General features: G+C 46.0%; 1 protein-coding gene across 1 annotated transcript in view; it reads right to left on the bottom strand.

Moving 5' to 3' along the window:
- Positions 1–19621, bottom strand: part of Rassf8 (Ras association domain family member 8) — a 70883-nt gene that overhangs the window by 7559 nt on the left and 43703 nt on the right. Inside the window, exon 2 of the mRNA XM_032905403.1 lies at positions 4708–4888. Coding sequence (XP_032761294.1) covers positions 4708–4810 — 103 coding nt within the window. The 5' untranslated portion in view covers positions 4811–4888. The remainder of the gene's footprint in view (positions 1–4707; positions 4889–19621) is intronic.

Here is a 19621-nt window from a genome sequence, read left to right as displayed (position 1 = left end):
ATTGCAAACAAAACACTGGTTATATTTTAAATAGTTGACTTCAAAGTCAAGAGAGAAAGGAGACTATTGGGGCAATTGACACTGGTCAGCTGGAGCTAAGAAATTAGTGGTGATCGTGAAGAGACCAGCATCACTGAGATGAATCTTCTGGAAGTGTTTTCTGGGAGCACAGGGAGCTGTGTTCCAGAGATAGCCAAGGTTGTACCTCCTGTTGCAGCTGGACTTGGTAGTGTGTAAGAGTCACCCAGTGGTACTGGTTTTGAAGGTATGAAGGGGTCATGAAGAGCAGCTGAGGCTGGGCACAGTGAGAGGCCATGGAAGGCCTTGGTGAAGGTGCATCCTCAGTTGCAGTTGATGACCCAGGACTGAAGGGGTCATACAAAGGAGCTGAGGCTTAGCACCATGAAGAGAGCCTGTGAGGGGCTGTTGGTGAAGCCTAGTCGCAGTGGAAGGCCAGTGCATTGGAGATGCCAGAACCATGGGGTGATCACCAAGAACAGCAGCGGCAGTGGAGTGGATCAACCTGAGCTTAGAGTGCTACAGAGGGCAGAGCTGGGGAAGTGACACCAGCCCTGTGGAGGAGCCCAGAAGACCATGTGTGGATCCCAGATATTGGAACAAAAAGCTGTAACACTGAAGCTGCCTTGGAGACCCCAAGATGTTTAAGATGCCAGAGCTGTGGGCTATCTGCTGAGGGAAGCTGCTGACAGGGAGTGGAACCAGCCCAGGAGAAGGAAGTTTGTTGCATTCAACAAAGATGAAAATGGAGTTGGAGATCTGGAGACCGCTTTGCCATCAGACGTGGAGATGCAGAGTTTGGAGTCTGCTTGGATGGTTCCATCTTGCTTTGGGGACTACAGTTAAGTGATTGGATGAATCCTAGGAGAGACTTTGAACTTTGGACTTTAACACTGTTGAGTCTGCTGTAGACTGTGGGGACTTGGGAAGTTGGACTGAATGTATTTTGCATTATGCTATGGCTCATGTTTGAACAAGCCTATGGGGGCCAGGGAGTGGAATGCCATGGTTTGTATATGCTCAGCACAGGAAGTGGCACTATTAGATGTGGCCTTGTCAGGGGAAGTGTGGCATTGTGGGCGTGAGCTTTAAGACCCTCACCCTAGCTGCCTGGAATTCAGTATTCTGCTGGCTTCCTTCAGATGAAGATGCAGAACTCTCAGCTCCTCCTGCACCATGCCTGCCTGGATGCTGCCATGCTCCTGCCTTGATGATGATGGGCTGAACCTCTGAACCTGTAAGCCAGCCCCAATTAAATGTTGTCCTTTACAAGAGTGGCCTTGGTCATGGTGTCTGTTCACAGCAGTAAGATCCTAACTAACACAGCCATTCGGGGCAAGTTGGTGGTACCTTGTCTCAAAACCAGAGTAACAAGCAGGCTGAGAATAGAGGGCAGCCAATGGTAGAGCACTTGCCTAGCATTTCTGCATCCTCAGGTTCCCCAGGTTTTAGATAAATGGAACCTCAGACTTCGCAACTTCATCTTCATTTTATTACAACAGTCTAAGTATACATTTCTACTTAATAAAGAACCATACTATTTAATTTACTTTATTCTTTAATTTTAAATGTATTCAGAAATGACAGTAAGAGTTTAACTCATGAGGGATTCTGGGAACTAGGAGTCTGTTCTGGTTTAAGCAAACATCTAGAATTAAAAGATAAAACACAGCATTTAAGATAAGCATGAGGAGCAGACAGTGCAGACTCTGGTTCAAGACCAGTGGCATGGTGGGTTCAGAGAGCAAGCATCATCACAACACGATACACCACAGGCCAAGAGTGAGAGAAAAGTGCACCTCAGGGCTGTGTATCCAGCTCACAGGGAAGAATGTAAGTGTGTACCCACAAACACTGGTTAAAAGTTCATTTGATGGATTAGGAAATGCCATGAGTAGCAGAGCACAGATTTGTGGTGTCTGTGACAGATTCTAGAGGTTTTGACCAAATAGATGGATTCATCCTTTGATAGATTCATGATTGTATTATTGGGAAGTGGTAAGAGACAGGGAATATAGCCTAACTGGAGGAAGTTGGTCTACGGTACCAAGTCCTTTGGGATGACTTACTGCCCTAGCCTCTCCCTGTAGTCCTTTGTTATTTAGCTTGGTAACTATGATGATGTGAATAAGAATGGCCCCATAGGCTCATGTATTGAATGCTCAGTGAGGGCACTGTTTGAGAAGGATTAGGAGGCGTGTCCTCACTGGACTAAGTGTGGTCTTACTGGAGGCATTGTGTCATGGGGATGGGCTTTGAGGTTTCCAAAACCCAGGCCAGGCCCAGTTTCTCTGCCTGTGCATCCTGATGTATCTCTCAACTACTTCTCTAGAACCATGCCAGCCTGCATGCCACCATGCTCCCTGCCATGATGATAATGGACTTAAACTTCTGAAACTGTAAACCAGCCCCTAACTAATGCTTGTAAGTCTCTCATAGAAGTGTTGCCTTGGTCACAATTCTTCCTAGCAATAGAACAGTGACTAAGACAGCTACCAGGAGTGAGCTGTGTCATATGACTACCCACCATGATGAAGGGATACTCCTGAGCCTATGGGACAGATCAGTAATACTCACATGAAGTTGTTATGTCAGGCATTGGGTCATAGCTAGGTAAGGCACCTGATGCAGGGAACTGGGACCAAGAGCAGGTCGAGGCTGCTGTGGCATTTGACCAGGGGGTTTGAAGGCCTTGGAAAGTAGTTTGTGGGATGAACTTGGGAGAGCTTGGAGAAATAGGCGAGTAAAACCTTACGCTGCTGTAAGTGGGTTACTGGGTGATTTTGTTTGTAGCTCAGGGAGCAGAGTTCCAGTGCAAGTGTGGGCAATGAAGGCTCGACTCACCAAGGTTCAGATGGGAACAACTCAATTGGGAGCTGGAAGAGAAGTCATTTGTGTTCTGTTGTGGCGAACGCCTACGTTTGTTCATAATTTGAGACTTCGTGGGAGGCTGAGTTTAAACAGGATGGAATAATTATTCTGGAGAAGCACTGTAGCACTGTAGGACAACGTAGCGTCCAGGGTACGGCATCAGTGATGCCGGTGGCCTAGAGCCAGGCTTACAGCAAGGCCTGGGAGGACAGAGCTGAGCAAATTTAAAAACAAAAGCAGTTCAATGGTTAGAAAAAGACTACACTGCAGATAGGGGTGAGGCTGCCAGAGAGTGCGGAAGTCTCTGCTGTGATGACAGGAGGTACCCAGCCAGAACCTCAGAAGCTGGCCACATTGCACCCCCACAGACTGGAGAGCAGGACACAGTAGCACCCCTTCAAAGGGCTTCCCCTTGGAAGGAGGTAGCCTTTGGGTGCCTTGTGGACCAAGGGCTGCCTAGGAATTACTCTCCTCACGACTGTTCCACGGTGCACAGCTGCCCAAGTACTCAGAGGCAGTGCAGCTGCGGTCCGAGGCCTGGGTGCTTGGGCTGGCAGCAGACTTGGCGTCATCCATGAGGTGCTAGTTCCACAGCACGCAGAGGGCAAGACTCGTGGGGTGATGGAAACACCGGAGAAGCCAGGCGGCATGTGTCAAGGACAGCGTCCTGAAGACCACGCTGTGCGGTCAGTGTGTGAGGCTGTGAGGGAGAAGGGGAGCTGGCACTGAAGACTCCAGGGGCTGGGGAGGCTGGACATGGGAGCTGCTGCTGGGAAGGCAGTAAGGTCACCCAGCTACCCAAGGCCACTGGAGCTCAGTAACCACGTGCCCTGGATGCTGGGCGTGGACCACAGGTCCAGTGCTGTCTTGCTGGGTTCAGTCGTTTCTGTTAATATTTATCCTTATTGATGTGTGTGTGTGTGTGTGTGTGTGTGTGTGTGTGTGTGTGTGTGTGTGTGTGTGCACGTGTGCATGCATGCCACATGTGTATACATGTGCCTTTGGAGGCTAGAAGAGGGTGTCTGGTCCCCTAGAACTGCACTCACATGTGGTGTGAGCTTCATGACATGGGTGCCGTGAACTGAATCGAGCCCTCTCCAGCCACCGAGCCAACTCTCTAGCCTCAGTCCCATATTTTCTTGGTATTTCCCCATTCCTCCTCTTTTTCTTATGACAGGAATGTTTGATCTGTGGCACTGGGTGCTGTGACTCTAATGCGTCTTCTCTTCTACACTGACTCCTAGCTAGGGGTCCACTGAGTCTCCACAGACTTTTACTGGGGCTTTTGAACGGTGTCAGACCATTAAAGCCACTGAGACAATTCTGTGCATTGTGACCTACAACGTGCGCTTTCAGACTTCTGGGGGAATGTGTCAGAATGTTATAGTTTAGACATAAAGTGTCTTTCCAAAGGCTCATGGGTTGGGTCCCCAGATGGTGACACTGTTTTAGGTTCTAGAAACCTTAGGAGATGGGGCCCAGCTACATGAAGCAAGCTTCTAGGGCAGGCTGTTTGGAGCTATCGTGTCCCTGGCATGTGTCACTGTGTCTGTGTGTCTGCCCTCTCCTCTCCTAGCGCTCTCCTCCCTCCCCCTTCTCTCCCACTCTTCACCCCATGCACTCCTTGATGTTCTCTGCCCAGCATTGCATCTTAGGCCAAGGAACTATAGGCCGAGCCCTCTGACACTCTGAGTCTGCACCCCTGAGTTACCTCCTGGGCATGGTCCTCACGATGCTGAGGCAGATAACGCGTGCACACACAGCCCCACACCCCACAAGTGTGAAGTGCCACTTCCTGTCGTGACAATTGTTACTCACCTATGGCTTGGGCTAAGGCTATCACAACCTCCTGGCAAGTCGTGACCTCCGTGACCCCACAGACGATCCTCTGAACTCCATCCACCCACACTTTGAGTTCCATGGTGCACGTGCCAGTTGCACAGAGGCCCTGACAGTAGCATCAGGGTGTCAGGTCATGGCTCTGGCTTCAGAAACACAGCTAAAAAAAAGGGAAAATGTTTGTTTAAAATAAAGTAAACTTTCCCCTGTATTGTGAACTGTAACAAACAGCAAGCACACCACTGAGATTAAAGCCCACGCCTACTTCAGAGCAGAACTCGGCAGGGTAGGAGGCTCCAACTGTACAACCTAGCCCTGACGAGCATCTCTATGCTTTCATTACAGCTTTTAAGCTGTGTCCCAGGTGTAGACGCTGGTCTCCTTGCTCCACACATGGGTTTAGGTTCTGTCCCTCTGATTATTTCCATCAGGATAGCGTCAGAGATTCTTTTAAGTTCCTGTCAGAAACTACAACTGAACCAATTTTAAACAAACTTGCTGTGCTGTCCTGATGATCAGTGTCCCTCCCATCTCTCACCCCCAGCTTCTCCAGACCCCTGCTGACTGCTGTCCATCCTTGTGATACACCCCCAGCCCCAGCCTCCCCAGGTCCCCGCTGACCAGTGTCCATCCTGTGTCACGCCCCGGCCTCCCCAGGCCCCTGCTGACCACTGTCCATCCTTGTGATACACCCCCAGCCCCAGCCTCCCCAGGTCCCCGCTGACCAGTGTCCATCCTGTGTCACATTTCCAGACCTCCCTAAGCTGCTCAGATCAGTGCTATGAAAACGAGTCCCCATGTCTGTCTGTCTGCCTGCCTGTTCTTTTTTCACTGCTATTTTGCCAATTTCATTGTCAGTCATCCCAACAATATAAAACATGCTTCATGTGTCTACCACTTACCCGCTCCCTTAAAAAATAACCTGTCTTTATTAAGTGCCAACCAGAAGACTTTACTCAGTTAACCAAGCCCATGCCAGCCCTGACAGGATGCCTTCACTCTGTAAGCGGTTACACCTTGGGTCTGCATTTGAAGAAGTGTCTGTGTTGTACATGTGCTTGTGTTCATTTGTATTCACTTAATGGTTAAACGTTCAAAGTGACACAATTCTTACTCAGACAGGAAAACGTGTGGAGATGTACCAAAAAAGTCTGAGCAGGTATGGAACCCGGAACTACGCCTGCATCTGCTCTGTTTCAACCAGACCCAGGCAGTGAGCACCCTTCCTCGGGTGACTGGCCGCTGTGCTGTTTTGTGCTTCTGTGTTGGTCCCCATTTGAACTGCCCACAGCCGGGCACGGCAGTGACACACTATCTAGAGTCTGATGTGACTGAGAGACAGACACAAGAACAGCTGACAGTCAGACGCAGGCTCAGTGTTAATGCCGGACATACACTGATTCACAAACCACTGTGACAGACTCAGGGGGCACCGGGTCTAGAAAGATGGCGTGGACTAGACGAGGGCAGGCATTGTGAGTGCTGACAACTGTGTATCTGCAGCCAGCATCTGTGATGATCTGTGAGCAAACGTACCCTCTGGGACACAAGAAGCAAGCATATAAAGAGCCTATGGCTAAGTCTGGGGCACAATAAAAGGTAACGGTTCTGGTATCCACAATGGAGGATGAGGTAACTCGTATTACATTAGATCAGCAATTTGGCATGGGGAAGAGTGTCTGGTACCTAATATTTTTCACCACCATGACAGAAGACATACAGCAAGCAACTCAAGAGAGTAAGGATTTCCTTGGCACAGTTTAAGTCCACCATGGAGGGAAAGCCTGGCAGTTCCAGTGGAGCTCACATGGGAAGCAGCCTGCTCATTTCTCAGTGGATCAGGAACTCCATCTAGGGAAAACTGGAGCTAGCATAAACTCTACCCTGGTGACTCCATGGCTGTTTGCTAGGCCTCGTGTACAAAGGGTCCCGTAATCTCTTAAAACAGTTGGGGACAGACCCATGGGACCGTGGATGGCCCTTCACATTCAGTGGACAGAAACACCTAGCAAGTTTCCTGCTGAAACACAGGGCACACAGCCCTGTCCTGTGAGAGCCAAGCCTGCATATAAAGTGGAGATGTGTACCAGCCCTTCGGGCACTCGGGGCCTGCAAAGGGGGCTGCTCTTTCCCGTTTAGCTTTGACGAAGTCCGGCTTTCTTTCCCTAGGTGGAAGGTCTGCACTGCTGTTATCCATCTCTTTTAACGACAGGCTTTACAGTTCAGAATGATTTACTATTGTCAAGTATTGCATGCTTAAGTGACTTCTGAATTGTGAATTCAAGTTATTTCTGCAGATGGAAATGAAAATTCTGCCATATAGAAGGTAAATAGCTATAAAAAACTGGAAAAGGGGTTGGGGATTTGGCTCAGCGGTAGAGCGCTTGCCTAGCAACCGCAAGGCCCTGGGTTCAGTCCCCAGCTCCGAGAGAAAAAAAAAAAAAAAAAAAAAAAAGCAGACAACAAAACTTTTAGGGTTGGGGGTTGCTCAGTGGTAGAGCACTTGCCTAGCAAGCGCAAGGCCCTGGGTTGTCCCCAGCTCAGAAAAAAAAAAAAAAAAAAAAAAGTTAAAAAAAAACTGGAAAAAATAGTAAGACTATTAAAAACAAGGGACATTTTAGGTTATTGTACCATGTATGGAAGAACAGCCAACAACTATAATTTTTAAAGGATTCATATTTAAAATTTCTATCACACTTAGTATAAAACATTCTGAGTCCAGATAAAGCCACTGGCATGAAAATATGAATCATTTTATTATGAAGGTCCTTTTTCTTTCTTTTTTCTTTTCTTTTCTTTTTTTTTCAGAGCTGGGGACCAAACCCAGGGCCTTGCGCTCGCTAGGCAAGCGCTCTACCACTGAGCTAAATCCCCAACCCCGAAGGTCCTTTTTCTTAAACATTAAAAAAGTTCCTATTACAATAAGTGTGTGTGTGTGTGTGTGTGTGTGTGTGTGTGTGTGTGTGTGTGTGTGTTTGTCCGTCTGTCTGTGGGGGCACATATGTGTGGAGGCCAAAGGACAATTTGTAGGACTTAGTTCTCTTTTTCTACCACAAGTCCCAGACTCAGGTTGGAAGTTGGCGGCAAGCTCCTTTACCTACGAGCTGCCTTGACAACTCCCTCCTTCGACTTTTCTGAGGAATGTATTGTTTTTAATTGTATCTCTTACTTTAGCACTATAAGGGTCATTTCTTTTTTGAAATGCTTGTCCTGGATAGTGTACTGACACATCCATTTTCCTAAGCCACTCATGATGCTAACTTCACACCCACATGGAGATTAATTCTACAACTAGTGGTACTAACCAGCAACTCCTCCATCAGCATCACATTTCTGGGAGCATAATGCTAAGGTGGCTGAAGAATGATGTTTGCTTGAGCATCAGCCTGTGTTGTGTGTGCTGTGCATCAGTTTGTGTTGTATGTGTTGTGTATCAGTCTATGTTGTGTGTGCTGTGCATCAGTCTGTGTTGTGTGTGCTGTGCATCAGTCTGTGTTGTGTGTGCTGTGTATCAGTCTGTGTTGTGTGTGTGCTGTGTATCAGTCTGTGTTGTGTGTGTGCTGTGCATCAGTCTGTGTTGTGTGTGTGCTGTGTATCAGTCTGTGTTGTGTGTGTGTGCATCAGTCTGTGTTGTGTGTGTGCTGTGTATCAGTCTGTGTTGTGTGTGCTGTGCATCAGTCTGTGTTGTGTGTGTGCTGTGTATCAGTCTGTGTTGTGTGTGTGTGCATCAGTCTGTGTTGTGTGTGTGCTGTGCATCAGTCTGTGTTGTGTGTGCTGTGCATCAGTCTGTGTTGTGTGTGTGCTGTGCATCAGTCTGTGTTGTGTGTGTGCTGTGTATCAGTCTGTGTTGTGTGTGCTGTGCATCAGTCTGTGTTGTGTGAGCTGTGCATCAGTCTGTGTTGTGTGTGTGCTGTGCATCAGTCTGTGTTGTGTGTGTGCCGTGTATCAGTCTGTGTTGTGTGTGTGCTGTGCATCAGTCTGTGTTGTGTGTGTGCTGTGCATCAGTCTGTGTTGTGTGTGTGTGCATCAGTCTGTGTTGTGTGTGTGCTGTGTATCAGTCTGTGTTGTGTGTGCTGTGCATCAGTCTGTGTTGTGTGTGTGCTGTGTATCAGTCTGTGTTGTGTGTGTGCTGTGTATCAGTCTGTGTTGTGTGTGTGCTGTGTATCAGTCTGTGTTGTGTGTGTGCTGTGTATCAGTCTGTGTTGTGTGTACTGTGCATCAGTCTGTGTTGTGTGTGCTGTGCATCAGTCTGTGTTGTGTGTGTGCTGTGCATCAGTCTGTGTTGTGTGTGTGCTGTGTATCAGTCTGTGTTGTGTGTGTGTGCATCATCTGTTGTGTGTGTGCTGTGTATCAGTCTGTGTTGTGTGTGCTGTGCATCAGTCTGTGTTGTGTGTGTGCTGTGTATCAGTCTGTGTTGTGTGTACTGTGTATCAGTCTGTGTTGTGTGTGTGCTGTGCATCAGTCTGTGTTGTGTGTACTGTGCATCAGTCTGTGTTGTGTGTGTGCTGTGCATCAGTCTGTGTTGTGTGTGTGCTGTGCATCGGTCTGTGTTGTGTGTGCTGTGTATCGGTCTGTGTTGTGTGTGCTGTGCATCAGTCTGTGTTGTGTGTGCTGTGCATCAGTCTGTGTTGTGTGTGTGCTGTGTATCAGTCTGTGTTGTGTGTGCTGTGCATCAGTCTGTGTTGTGTGTGTGTGCTGTGCATCAGTCTGTGTTGTGTGTGCGCTGTGTATCAGTCTGTGTTGTGTGTGCTGTGCATCAGTCTGTGTTGTGTGTGTGTGCTGCGCATCAGTCTGTGTTGTGTGTGTGTGCATCAGTCTGTGTTGTGTGTGTGCTGTGTATCAGTCTGTGTTGGGCTGCAGAGAGATGGCTCTGAGTTACAAAGGATTGCTGCTCCATCATGAAGGCTAGAATTTAGATCTTTGCACCATGTTACACAGCTTGCAAACACCTATAATCCAATGCCCTGTTCTGGCCTCCATGGGCACTCCTATAAATATATGTGCATATACTTACTCAGATAAACACACACAGACACACACACACACAGACACACACACATATTTTAAATGAGTAAATTTTGCTTCAATAATAGGGTCTAAGTTCAAATGCAGGATATTCATGTAATAACTATAATTTGGTCTGGAGAGATGGCTCAGAAGTTTAGAGCACTGGCTGCTTTTTCAGAGGTCCTGAGTTCAATTCCCAGCAACTACATGGTGGCTCACAACCATCTGTAATGAGATCTGATGCCCCTTCTGGTGTGTCTGAAGACAGCTATGGTGTACTTATATAGAAAATAAGTAAACAAATAAATAAATCTAAAAAAATAATTATAATTCAAGAATGAGCAAAATCTTTATATTTATCCCTTTTAGAAGACAGACGTTTGTAATGACTGAGACTTCTCTACAAAATTAGCTCCGCTTTAAGCAGCTCCTCTCCCAGGGTTTTCTACAACCCCTGACTGACACACCAGGAGCTCGCTATCCCGACTGCCCCTGGTTACTTCTGGAAATCATTCTGATGCCCTAAGAGAGCATAAGCACCACAGTCAGACTGGACTCTGACTTCTGACTGACAGGAAACATTGCCACAGTGAATACTCTGCGTGGGGACTGAGTCTGACACCCAACCCTGCAGAAGGCAGTGGGGGAAGAAAATGGCACAGGGCCGCCAGGGGACTGGGACACTTCCCTCCAAGCAATGGAGACACAGAGCCTTACCCACAGCCATTCATGACAGCCCCATCTCTGTAGGGGTCAGCTCTAGCAGGAGTGCCACTGCTGCACATAGTGCCACTGCTCTGGGCATGTGCGTGTTCCCACCTCTCCCTGTCTCTCCACACTCCATCCCTATCCCCTCCAACCACTAACTCATCAACCAATGCCCCAGAATTGGCTCTACCTGGTGACGGCTTAGCCTTGGAGGAAGCCAGGGGCTTTCACAGGGTATTTCCTTCCACTAGGTATGTGGAGCACACTGTGACAGTCTGACTAGTACTATTCCAGGACACATCAGAGACAGGCCAGCTTCCTAAGAGAAAGAGGACCAAGTGTCTGCCCTCTAGTGTGGTTAGTATAGAAGGTACCACATAATGGCAAGAGCCAAGCAGAAGAAAGTGATCACATGTCCAACCAGACATGAGGCAAGGATTTAGAGTGTGCTGGGCCCTGGTGAGAGTGCCTTAAAGAACCCTCATGCCAGAAATAATTGGGGTCCTGAGGGAATACCTTGATTCCTTTTGGGGGCATCTATTGGGCCCCAGCTCTTAAAGGTCCAGAGTCTCCCATCATGGCAACCTAAGGAGCCAGACTTCCAACAGCCAAGCCTTTGGGGTACATGCAAACCACATCCAAAGCCACCATGGTGCGGAGTTCACGGAAAACAACTAGGCAAATCCACAGCGATGTACGGCGTCAACAGCACAGCTGTGCAGAGCACAGGACAGGGCCCCACGCAGAGACGCCAGGGAGGCATTTCTGCAGGGTGGGGATTTTCCTACTGTTTGTCTCAGTGGCACAAAAGCTCTTGAATAGAAAAAAGTATAAAAACAATGAGCTGTCGGGACCTATCTCCTGCAGTAGTAATTTTTAAAGGGAGCATGGAAAGCCATCTGTCTTGGTCCTAGGACTTAAAGTCCCTAGAAATATCATGAATGGGTAGCCTCTCACACCTTCAGAAATGAGATGAGGGACTGCAACCCCAAATTTCTGTGATGAGCCCTGAACTCAAGCATCAGTTAAACCATGGCTTCTCCTATCACACTTCTGCACACACTACTGCGTATACTACTGTGTACACTACTGCATACACTTTTGCACACACTACTGCACACAGGACTGTACACACTATGGTGATACTACTGTACATGCTACTGTACATACTACTGCACACACTACTACACAAACTTCTGCACACACTACTGCACACTTTTGTACATATTACTGCACACAGGACTGCACACACTATGGTGATACTACTGTACATGCTTCTGTACATACTACTGCACACACTACTACACAAACTTCTGCACACACTACTGCACACTTTTGTACATATTACTGCACACAGGACTGCACACACTATGAAAATACTATTACTGCACACACTACCGCACACACTACTGCACACACTACCGCACACACTGCTTAGGACTCTCATTTATTACTCACTATGATGGCAGTAAGCAAATATTATGACTTCTACCAAAACATCTGCAGAAGGTGGTATCTGAAAGACGGATTTAAGGGCAGGCACATTGTGGTAGTTCTTGAGTGGGAACGTCAGGTCCTTTTCACTATCTAGTGATAAAAAGCCAACCAGATGACAATGTGTTTTGTTGTTTACTGAATCAATCAATAGCAAGAGTTAGAACAAAAGTCTTAACTATGACAGGAACTCTGTGCCTTTCTGTCTGTCTCTAACCTTTCATCACCCATCTATTACATGGCATGAATTATTAGACCAGTGAGGAAACTGAGGCAGAGAACATTCACCCAGGCTCACCCTGCTAGCAAGTGGCAGGTCTGACGGTGCCTGTAAGCACTGGCGATCCTTGTATTTATGAAATGGGGCTGTGTTGAAGTAGCTAGACCTGTAAATAAGTCAATAAACAGAGGAACTTTTAGAATTGGGCTTGGGGTTCCTCTCTCCCTTCAGTAAACTGCAATGTTAGGTACAACAGTGTACATTGCTGTCTGTAAGCTGGTTTGGGCAGGTGAAAGACAAGCCTGTGATTCGACAACAGAAAAGGAGGGCGGGCTGAGAGTTTTTGAGAGAAGGGAAAGATAGGAGGAAGATGGAGGAAGAGAAGATGACGCAGATCCGTGTGGCTTTAAACAGCCACAGGTTATAAATATCATATAAGGGATCTAAGTGGGCAGCGTCTATCAATATCACTGGCTCTGAGTTTATTGTGTGGACATTTCGTGGGTTGAGAATTTACTGATATAAATATGACTGATAAGTTATAAGCCTCTAGTTTTGATTTTACTGGGTTCCAGGGATTTGTGGCAGCTAACAGTGAGATGGGCGGTTACTGCATGGGGCTAGTCATGGAAGCAGCAAGACCGCTGGGGCCACAGAGTAGCCAGTGCTAGCGTGGGATGGTGCACCATTTTTAACATTTAACGCAACACAACAGACCTGACTTGTCTATCAAGAGCCAGACTGAAGGAGGAAGGCCACACTGCTAACCTAAAGCACATGAATAGAAATGGCTCAGTGTAGACAAAGCTACAGAATCAGAGTTGTTTAAAGTCCCAGTGCATTTTCTGAAATGGTCTGCTCACATACAGGGAGGAGTTTCTGTTGAAAAGTACACACTTCCTTCCATTGGTCTGTCCAGGAAGTGTTCACCAACTCCAGGGTTTCAGATGAAAGAATTCAGCTCTATACAGAATAGAGCAAGCTTACTGGCAGATGGATAGACCCAGGCTCTGGCAATATTTACTAGACTGTCCCCTGCCCCGGTGAGCGGCAAATAGTAGGCAGTGCCCACTGGACTGTCCCCCTGCCCCGGTGAGCGGTGAGCAGCACACAGCAGGCGTGTGACATCAGTGCTGCTCAGACGGGAGAAGGTGGGAAATATCTAACAACATGCATGTGCTCAGCAGCTCATAAGACTGAAATTACAAATTACTGAAGTATAACATAGAGAAAATTCAAGAATCTTAAGCGTGGATTTTGGCAACACAAATGTTCACCTCCAAGACCAAGAAGTGCCCTTCTCCAAGACCTGACCTTCTGCAAAAGCAACTACCATGACACCCGTGAACACCCAGAGGCTCATGCAGTCTGTTCCCAAACCCAGCTCATGTCACTGTGAGTAGCTAACGCCAGCTGCAGGAGGGATGTTCGCTGCAGTGGACCAGTGCGCTGTCTTACCTCTGATGGGTATGTGGGCTTCCAGAACAGCACTACTCTAAACATGCAGCTGTGGACATGGCCAGGGATGGCTGACAGCCCTTCTCTGCCCACTCTATTCTCTTCCCACCCAGACATCTAGTGTGGACACAATAGCTACATGAAACCCATTTTTCAAATAGCAATTGTACTCAAGACATTTCAGGCCTGTTTAGCACAGCACTCTTTGCAGCATCTCCACGCTGTATTTACTGTTTTCTTACCCTGGAAAGGTTTCTGATTCTTTGCCTCCTAATTCTTCTCTAAGTCCCTCACCACAGTGATTGACACATGATGCACATCTGTAGAACCCAGACACTAACTATACAAACAGATACCAGCAAGGAAAAGCACAGGCGCCCTGAGAACTCAGTTCTGTGTAAAGATGGTGTGCAGGTGATTTGCACCACAGAGCTCTTCCCTTGACTCAAATTCCTGGGACCAATGTCAACCCAAACCACTAACAGATGCTACGGTGAATATAAGACACCACAGTGTAAAACTCAGAACTATCCTCCCAGAAGCATAAACAAAACAGGTCACTGAAGTACTTCATAGGCATTGTTTTGTTTTGGATTTTAAATATTCATGGAAATGTTCGAGCAAATCATATTTATGTAAGAAAAAATAGGAAAAAAAAACTACAAACACTACGCTAATATCACTTAGAAGTAAAAGAAAAATAACTCATGTTGTACTTCTAGAGGAGTTTCACATGAAACAAATAGCTTTTTCTTCTCTAAAAATAAGCTAATCAAAATAGAGCGAGTGTCACCAGTGAGGCAGCAGCCGGACTCTGCCTTAAACCTCAGGCTCAATACAGATAATCCGAGGAGTGTGAGGAGATCCAAACAGAGGAAGAGATAGTGGCCAGCACAGACTTACCCACCTGAGTGACTCCTGGGGCTGTGGAGACAAGCAGGCCCACACACCACCTGTGCTGTGTCCTGGCACTTCTGAGGGACACAGGTTCACATATGTCTCCTCTCAGCTCGGTTTTCAGCTGACAAACTCTTGTTTTTACATTTACTTATGGATGTCTGTGTGTGTGCGCATGTATGTGCATGTGTGAGTGTCCATGCATCCACACATGCAGATACCATGGTGCATGTAGTAGTGAGAGGAAAACTGAAGTTCAGGTCTCTCCGTCTACTCTGTGGGCTCTGGGAACTGAACTCAGCCTCTTAGGCTTAGTGGAGAGTGATTTTTCCCAAGTCTTCTCACTAGCCCTGACAAATTCTTAAGTTTCTATCTTTAGAGAAAAGATGAATTAACATTCTTTGATTGATATTTATACTTTTCCAGAAAAGATCCTTGTTAAAAGGAATGTCTAAGGTATATTCTGGAGAAAAACAAAGATATCCTTGTATTTTAGATGATAAACATTGTACTGAGGTGTAAAAAATGTTTCAGAGCAGAAAAAAGCAGCCAGCATTCATTTTGGTTTTAAGATCTGTCCTCCATTCCCTGGGCTGCCAAGGACAGCCAGGTGGGAACTCCAAACTCCAATCCCCTGCTGCCTGCCTGCCTGCCTGCCTGCCTGCTGCCTGCCTGCCTGCCTGCCTGCCCTGCCTGCCTGCCTGCCTGCCCTGCCTGCCTGCCTGCCTGCCTGCCTGCCTGCCTGCCTGCCTGCCTGCCTGCCTGCCTGCCTGCCTGCCTGCCTGCCTGCCTGCCTGCCTGCCGCCTGCTGCCTGCCTGCCTGCCTGCCTGCCTGCCTGCCTGCCTGCCCTGCTGCCTGCCTGCCTGCCTGCCTGCTGCCTGCCTGCCTGCCTGCCTGCCTGCCTCCCTACCTGCCTGCCTGCCTGCCTGCTGCCTGCCTGCCTGCCTGCCTGCCTGCCGCCTGCAGGTGAGCAGTGGCAAGTTCTGCCCTGTCCCCTTTGCACTCTACTCCCTGAGCCACAGCTCTGCCTGCAATCCTGGAGGTCTGTGGTCATCTTAGAAGGATTAAAGAAAATATACACTGAGGTGATCCTGGTGACAGAAATCCTAGAAAAAGAGACAGGAAGTACAGACACAAGCATCACCAACAGAATACAAGAAATGGAAGATAGAATCTCAGGTGTAGAAGACATAAGAGAAGAAATTGAACTGTCAAAGAAAATGCCAAATCTAAATTTTTTTACACAAAACATCCAGTAAATTTGTCATACTAGGAAAAGACCAAAGTTAAGAATAATAGTAATAGAAGATTATTCTCAGCTCAGAGGCCCACAAAATATCTTCAACAAAATCATAGAAGAAAATTTCCCCTACCTAAAGAGATAACTGTAAACATACAAAAGGCTTGCAGAATATTAAATATACAGAGCAAAGAAAAAAATTAAAAGCTGCAAGGAAAAAAGGCAAAGTAACATATAAAGGCAGACCTATTAGAATTATACCAGACCTCTCAACAAAGACTTCAAATCCAAGAGGACCTGGGAAGATGTCTTGTAGGCCCTATGAGAGTCCAGACTACTATACCCAACAAAACTTCTAATCACCATAGATGGTGAAAACAAGACATTCTGTGATAAAACCGAATTTAAGCAGTATCTTTTCACTAATATAGCCTTACAGAGGATACTAGAAGGAAAACTCCAATATAAGGAGGGGTAACTGCACCCAAGAAAACACAAGGAAAAAATTAATTTCACACCAGCAAAAACAGAAAACAGACAGACAGAAAGACACACACACACACACACACACACACAAAACCAGTAACAACTTCGAAATAAGAGGAATTGACTTTCATTGATCTTTAATATCTCTTCATATCAATGGACTTGATTCCACAATAAAAAGACACAGGCTAACAGAGCGGATGCATAAATAGGACCCATCATCGTGCTGCATACAAGAAACACACTTTAGCCACAAAGATAGATATTACCTCAGAGTAAAGGGCTGGAAAAAGGTATTCTAAGAAAATGGACCCGAGAAATAATCTGGAGTAGCCATTCTAATATCTAATAAAATAGACTTTCAACCAAAATAATCAAAAGAGGTGGGGAAGGGTACCTGATAATCAAAGGAAAAATCCACCCAAGTGAAGTATCAATTCTGTATATCTATGCCCCAAATGCAAAGGCAGCCACGTTCCTTAAGGAAACATTCCTAAACCTGAAATCACACATCAAACCCTACACGTTAATATTGGGAAACTTTAATACCTCACTCTCACCAATGGACAGGTCATCAAAATGGAAACTAAACAGAGAAATGATAAAACTAACAGACATTATGAATCAAATGGACCTAACAGATATTTATGGAACATGTCACCCAAACATAAAAGAATATACTTTCTTCTCAACACCTCATGGAACCTTCTATAAAATTCGCCATATTCTTAGTCACAAAGCAAGCCTTACCAGATACAAGAAAACTGAAATAACCCCTTGCATCTTACCAGACCACCATGGATTAAAGCTGGACTTCAACAACAACAGAAACAAAAGTCTGCACATTCATGGAAAATGAACAACTCTACACTCAATGGGTCAAAGAAGAAATAAAGAAATTAAAGACTTCCTAGAATTCAATGAAAACGGAGGCACAACACACCCAAACTTATGGGACACGATGAAAGCAGTGTTAAGAGGAAAAGTCATGGCACTAAGTGCCTTCATGAGGAAACTGGAGAGATCTCATGCTAGCAACTTAACAGCGCACCTAAAGCCTCTAGACAAAAAGAAGCAAATACATCTAAGAAGAATAGACAGCAGGAAATACTCAAACTCTGGGCTGAAATTGATAAACTAGAAACAAAGCGAATAATAGTAAGAATCAACAAAAAGCTTCTGTAAGGCAAATGACACCATCAATAGGACAACATGACAGCCTACAGAATGCACAAAGATCTTCACCAACCCTACATCTGACAGCAGGATAATATCCAAAATACATAAAGAGCTCAAGGAGCTAGACACCAACAAACCAAGTAACACAATTAAAAATGGAGCACAGAGCTAAACAGAGAATTCTCTACAAAGAATCCTAATAGCCAAGAAACACTTAAAGAAACATTCAACATCCTTAGTCATGAGGGAAATGCAAATCAAAATGACTCTGAGATTCCACCTTATACAATCACAATGGCTAAGATAAAAAACTCAAGTGACAGCACATGCTGGAGAGGATGTGGAGCAAGAGGACAATTCCTCCATTGCTGATGGGAGTGCAGACTTGTAAATTCACTCTGGAGCAATAAAGACGCCCACCCACCCACAAAACCTGGATCTAGAAATGCCTAGCTTAGGAAGGCTCACTTCAAGAGTAGATGACTGGAACACTGGACAGCAAGAAGAGGTAAGACAGACCCTGAGTGTGGATGGCATCAGTCAGTGGCCTGGGGGCCTGGGCAGAAGGACAGCCAGAAGGGGAAAAAGCTCTGCCAGAATGTTTTTTCTGCTTCCTGGCTGCTTCAAGCACCAGTTCTGTGCTCTGCCTCCACAGGCCACAGCAACCAGTATATCAGGGAAGCCACCTGCAAAGTTAGCCCTAAGTAAAGATCGCTTCTTTGTAATTGTTTACGTTTCTTTGTAATTGTTTACGTTTCTTTGTAATTGTTTATCTGGGCATTTTGTCACAGTAACAAAAGGCTGCTTGAGCATGCAATGCCTAAACTCTTGAGCAACATTTAAAGCATCTTTAACTTTTATCTTAGGAAAGTTACAACTGAAAGACAGCTGACATAGTTCATTATTTAGTTGCTTTAAAGGAAAATCGTACACAAATCGCTCTCTGTGGCGCATCTCTACAGCTTTTTCTTTTAACTCATTATGTGATATTTCAGCTTTGGTAGTATGAGAGTCTAGATGTTTGCTCTACAGCTTCTGCAGACACATGGGATTAATGTGAGACACATAATCATTGGTTTGGGAGTGTGGCCGTATGCTGTTTAATTATGCTGGTACTCCAGGTACTTCACACAGTAACAGGATGTCTCAGCTGATATTCCCATGTGGAATCTGCTTAGAATAAGCAGAGGAGGGTAAAGGAATTGGATGCTGATGAATTCATCAAGCTCTTTCAATTGTAATAATAAATCTCTAAGTTTTATGGACTAAAAGTTTCTGAGGCTATGCCTAGCAGAAAAAAGTGCACTAAAAACTGCCAGAGAAGCAGGCTGTGGTGGCTCATGCTCTTGGTTCCAGCACTTGGGAGTCAGAAGCAGGGGACCTCTGAATTCAAGGTTAGCTTTGTCTACTACAGAGTGAGTTCCAGGAAAGCCAGGGCTATAGAAAGACTCTGGTGTCTCAAAAACAAACAAACAAACAAACAAACAAACAAAAATAAAAACTGCTAGGAAAGGAAATGCATGAGTCTTTACTGCACACAAATGTAGAAATTTCCAATTTTTTTATTATTTTCCTTTCTAAAAAATATATGTATCAGAGAATATTTAGACAGTTACAGAAAATTCCCAAGAGACCCAGACCCTGGCCTTGAGGCACACACTCAATGCAAGGAGTATGGTTTGTATGAACACTTTCTTCCTGCGTGACTTTCCAACAATCCTCTATAAACGTAAGTGATGCAGACTTGAGCCTCTGTGTACATTAATAACCCAAATTTCTCCTACTTTCTTCTATGAAAAAGATAACATACATAATATCAAGCTTCCTGAAAGACTTCAGACGTCAACCCATGACAATGAGCACACCATCACAAGGGATGCTACTCAGACTGACACAGCCAGACACTATGTCAGACACCACCACGAGAAAGGATACTCAGACTGATACAGTCAGATGCTGTGTCAGAAAAAGGGCATTGCAAAGAAGCAAGGGAGTGGAAAACATCATCTCAACAATTTCCACATGTAAAATGTTCAAGTATCCTAAAACCGTCTGGTCACTCCTTTCCCATGACATGGGAAGGCTCCATCACAGACTTCCTGTGTGTGGCTGCTGGAACAGGAGCAAGGGACTTAAATTACACACAGAAACATGTCTCACTAAAATCAGCTTGCATGTGACTGCACAGGTAAGGCACATAGGA

This window comes from Rattus rattus, chromosome 6 (assembly GCF_011064425.1).
Source record: "Rattus rattus isolate New Zealand chromosome 6, Rrattus_CSIRO_v1, whole genome shotgun sequence".
NCBI lineage: Eukaryota > Metazoa > Chordata > Mammalia > Rodentia > Muridae > Rattus > Rattus rattus.
Note: the sequence above shows the minus strand (reverse complement) of the source record. Positions and strands in the feature narration are given on the sequence as shown.